Here is a 4,570-nt window from a genome sequence, read left to right as displayed (position 1 = left end):
CTGGAACTTGCATTGTGATGTCAATAGAATCAAATATATAGAATGCCATGCAACAACTAACAGAGTTAAAATTTTGAATTCAAGAGATGCAAAAGAAAGGGTTGCTCGGAGGAAAAGGAGCAACCACATGAAAGGATAAACATAGTTTCTATTAGATAAAGAGAACGCTATAGTACCATATGTACAAGATCATATTTGGTCCCTCAAAAGCACCTTTTCGAAATTTTGGGGTACAAATTCTAACATGTGAACCATACATGCCAATATCCAAAATAAAAGCAATTTTTTAGGTCTACATGAAACCGAGTATGGACATCAATATCTCATCAATCCAATGACCGTCTGTCATCTTCAATATCAATGACTTGGATTTCGTGATGAATATAATTTCCAAACTTATTGCTAGTTTCAACAAAACAACCATAATGTATAGTTTGATCTGCTACCCTTATTTCTGATACAAAAATAGCCAAAAGTCCTTTCCAAACAGGCTGCAACTGTGTGATTTGATTTTTAAAAGGGTCTTTACAACAAAATCCTCATTAGTAATACACTGGCATTATTTTAGAACTGGTTATTGCATGTTCAACCAAAGTTTACAAACCCTGCAAACAGGGAGTGGACCATTATGTGATTTGCTAAAAATACATTTAATGTAGTATACATGCAGGGGATTTTTCTCATCTGCATGAGCTAGATGATTAGGATTTCTCTAGAACCCTTATGTCAAGGATCCCCTTTGACAACATAAAATCCCTGATTTTTTTAAGACTCTCATCTCAAATACTAATTTGCATGCCAAATATTACTCTCATAGTGTGTACAAATTTACCTCTCCGGTAAATTGGAGTTGCCAATGAACGTAGATATAAAATGGGAAAATTTGTGCCAAATAACACAAGCAGGAAAGTCAGAACCTTCACTGAATATTTTGGAGGCCCTTTATTTTACTATTATACAATTTCTCTAGCTCTTCAAGGCCTCCAACCTCTTCTGTGAAACTCAAAAATCAATAAACTATCAATATATCTCCACCTAAACACATTTGAAATACAAAACTACAAACAGTTATAAGGGAAGAAGCAAAATCACTTTTGGTCCAAGGAAAAGACCATATGGTGCACCATTAAAATTGTCTACATGATAAAGTTGCAGTGGCATTTAAACAAATATGTATGAGATTCGCTACTTACTCGAAAGAAATCTATGTCTAACTCACAGATAGATGAAGCGACCTATAGAGCTATGATAAGGAATTTAGGAACAAACTTGATGTGCAATTTCTACCTTAAGAAGATATGGAACATCAGCAATAGGCCCAACAGGAAAGCGGCGATGAACAAGACCATCATGGACAAACATATATGCCATCCCAAAAATGGTGATACCAAACCCCTGAGGAATTTTTCAAAATGCACGGTAGGTTGATAATAGAGTGACTAACATACCGGTGTTGAAAATCACCTTGACATATCTACTAAGTCAAACTTGGTTTAAATTTACAGTGATCACATCATTCTTTAAAGAATACTGTCAATTTAGTACTTCTGTGAATTTCAATGGTAGCAACAGTCAAAACAGAGGCCAGCACTTACAACACCAAAACAAAGGCCTGGCACAAGGCCTTTGTGAAAGAATCCATAGGCTAGTAATGCAAAGGTCAGAACAACATTGATGATAGCAAACACACCATTCAACTCAAAAGGTCCCTCCCTTGGCCTGCTATGAGACTGCCCAAAGAAAGTGGATTCTCAATTAGAATGTAAAACTAACATGTCCACAACCTGTAATCAATGAAACAAAAGGGGATTGCATAGTGCAAAACATATCTGCTATGTTACAGTGGGTTTTTCTTTTAAATAATTAATTCTTGGTCCACCTTACTGTGAACTGTAGTTATACCTCATGCATATTGCATAGTGAGGCATGTCAGAGAGCTCGATGAGCCTAGCGAGCCCAGTATTCCATTCCAACCTATACAAGAACATTTTAGAGTCATTATTTGAATAATTAGTTCCAAATCTAATAACAATAGCTCAAGTAGAGAACTTGCACATACTGTGGCTCCCACTGCTAATGAAAATGTGCCAAACATCTCTGTGTAGGGAACCTCTACACCCTGCATACATATTGCATCAGAGAACAAGTAAGGTAATATACCTATGTCATCTCATACATATGAGCATAAAGACAAGAAAGTTACAGACTACTGAGAATTTATATCCAAAAGCACACACCCATCTAAATGGGTCTGATATCCACCTGGAGGTGAAATAATTAACAGTTTATTATTATAATTGTGAAGTGGAAGTATTTAAAAGATGGGAAAACTGATAGTTGGGGCTGAGAATTGAAGTGTAAACCTGCATCTGCCAAACAAATATGTAGTAAACAGTCACAGCGGCCATGCTAGTAATCCCAATGTTGTAAGCGATGGTAGCAAAGAAGTAGGCGTGGCACTTAGCCTTTCTCCTGTAGTAGACAGTCGCAGCGACCATGCTAGTAATCCCAATGTTGTAAGCAATGGTAGCAAAGAAGTAGGCGTGGCATTTAGCCTTTCTCCTGGCAGCTCTTTTATCCCACTGCCTTTCATTCTCATAAACTCTAATGCTTAAATAATCTGCAAATTCAGTAACAGAATCATCATCTTCAATGGATTCTGGTTTTGTCTCTTGCTGTTGGGATTTTTGACTCAACGCAGATAAAAAAGGCAACACTTTCCTTCTCCCACGAAATTCATAAAACGTGCGACCAGAACTCGGCCCATTTTTGTTAACTAACGAAGCTCTGCCAAACGCAAGATAATAACGAGAAAATGACATGCCTGGTGGTGGTGCAGCTGGTTGGGTTGGCACAAGAAGAGGTGAGAGGTTCGAATCACACATCGACAATCAGCATGGCGATGAATTACTCCACATTTCTGTTTATTCGCGTTACTACTGCAGATGCTCTTTGTTCTCTTCCCCGAATTCGAACATGGAACCTGTTCTATAAGCTCGTAGACACCTACGAACACTTTCCTGAGATTCTAAAAGAACAATTTCAGGTAACCATGATCCTTTTTAACCACCAAGCTCTGTTTTCACAATTTACCACCTCTTACCCAACAATGTTTGAGCTTGCCCAATATTTACTGGGTAATTTTACCCCATCTTATTTTTCCCAAAGGCAATTAAAACACGTCAACACCTTCTTCGACTGACAATTAAACATGTACGTACGTCGATCCCTATAGTCGATTGAACTGAAGTTTATCGCCTCACTTGCGACTTTTCCATGTATAAGATTTTGACTGGCCAGAGGACGACGAAAACGAAGCAAGGCGATTGCTTATGTGAACAGTGTTTGCTCACCCCAAGCCCGTAGTGAAAAATGCCTTCGGCATAATTAATGACTACGTTGCATAGTGTTTGCTCACCCCAAGACCGTAGTGAAAAATGTCATCGGTATAATTAATGACTACGTTGCAATAAGGTTTATAAGTGTAGTTGTTTCCAAAGCATAATAACATGAGATTGACAAGGATACCACCCATCATATGAAATGATGCTTAAGTTAAATAATTTTATCATGGCCAAGGATTTTTTTGGGTCTTTAAACTCATCAAGTACTTCAATCAAATTTAGAATTTATTAAAATTATCAAAAAAAATTAGTATGTTTTTTAGATTGATAAAATTTTATGTTTTTACTGTCTTTAACTTTAATTTAGCTATAATTAAACTAAGCAACGGGGATTAGCTACTATGTAGCACTTATTCTTTTTCAGATTGAAATCAATCACATTTATATAAAAATTGAAATTCTGATGTGACCAATACATTAACTAAAAGGAGGATAAATATAACAAATCCAAATTCAAATTCGTCCAGAGAAAAGTTTTTTTTTCAACAAAATGGTTATGATTGTGTTTATATAAAATTGGCTTCAAGGATAGGTCCTTTTACATATTCATTGTATTCTTCTAATTCTAGCTTTTGTCTAGTCCAAAAAACATCTTTACTTCTACTACACTTGTTGCTTACTCTACTCCTAATCTGATTAAACTTGAATATCTTCTAGAAAACTTCTAGAACTAACACATACTTGCAGTACATATATCAAAGTGAAAGTAGTAAACTAGCCTAGAGTTGTTGTCTCTCTTTCTACATTAGCTTCAGTAGCTACCTCATCCTTTCTCTCCAGTTGAACATGAACATTAAGTTTAGGAGGTCCTACTTCTCCTCGTTGCTCTAGACCCTCCTTGATCTCCACTATTCCAGAGTGGACTGAGGCTTTAAGCTTTTCCAATCGGAGATCCATCGTGTCCACCTTTACCCGCATCCTTTCTAATTTGACTTGGAGAAGACCGATTTTTTTATTAACAAAAATAATTTGAGCCTGGTTTCCGGAAGCCAACATTTCCCCTTGATTGCTCAATAAAGATAATATATGCTCCATGGTACCCATTATGTAATCGAGTTCACTAGCTATGTTAGCATTCTCCTACACAATCGTGTGTCACGATGCCCCTTCCATATTTTTTTATGCTTGTCGACCGGAGAGTTCACTACAGGGATGGCTAATCTAGA

The 4,570-nt window shown here is 36.8% G+C and overlaps 1 protein-coding gene across 1 annotated transcript; it reads right to left on the bottom strand.

Moving 5' to 3' along the window:
* Positions 1 to 919: 919 nt before the first annotated feature.
* On the bottom strand, positions 920 to 3,000 carry LOC149150363 (beta-carotene hydroxylase 2, chloroplastic-like). Its single transcript, XM_089442777.1, is given in 7 exon segments — positions 920 to 1,001; positions 1,085 to 1,148; positions 1,269 to 1,395; positions 1,596 to 1,730; positions 1,903 to 1,974; positions 2,060 to 2,119; positions 2,364 to 3,000. Coding segments are annotated over 7 exon segments (1,062 nt in total). The 5' UTR covers positions 2,886 to 3,000.
* Between the last annotated feature and the right edge of the window lie 1,570 nt (positions 3,001 to 4,570).

This window comes from Pinus tabuliformis, chromosome 9 (assembly GCF_031772625.1).
Source record: "Pinus tabuliformis cultivar Carrire ecotype Pingquan chromosome 9, CPIR1, whole genome shotgun sequence".
Classification (NCBI taxonomy): Eukaryota; Viridiplantae; Streptophyta; class Pinopsida; order Pinales; family Pinaceae; genus Pinus; species Pinus tabuliformis.
Note: the sequence above shows the minus strand (reverse complement) of the source record. Positions and strands in the feature narration are given on the sequence as shown.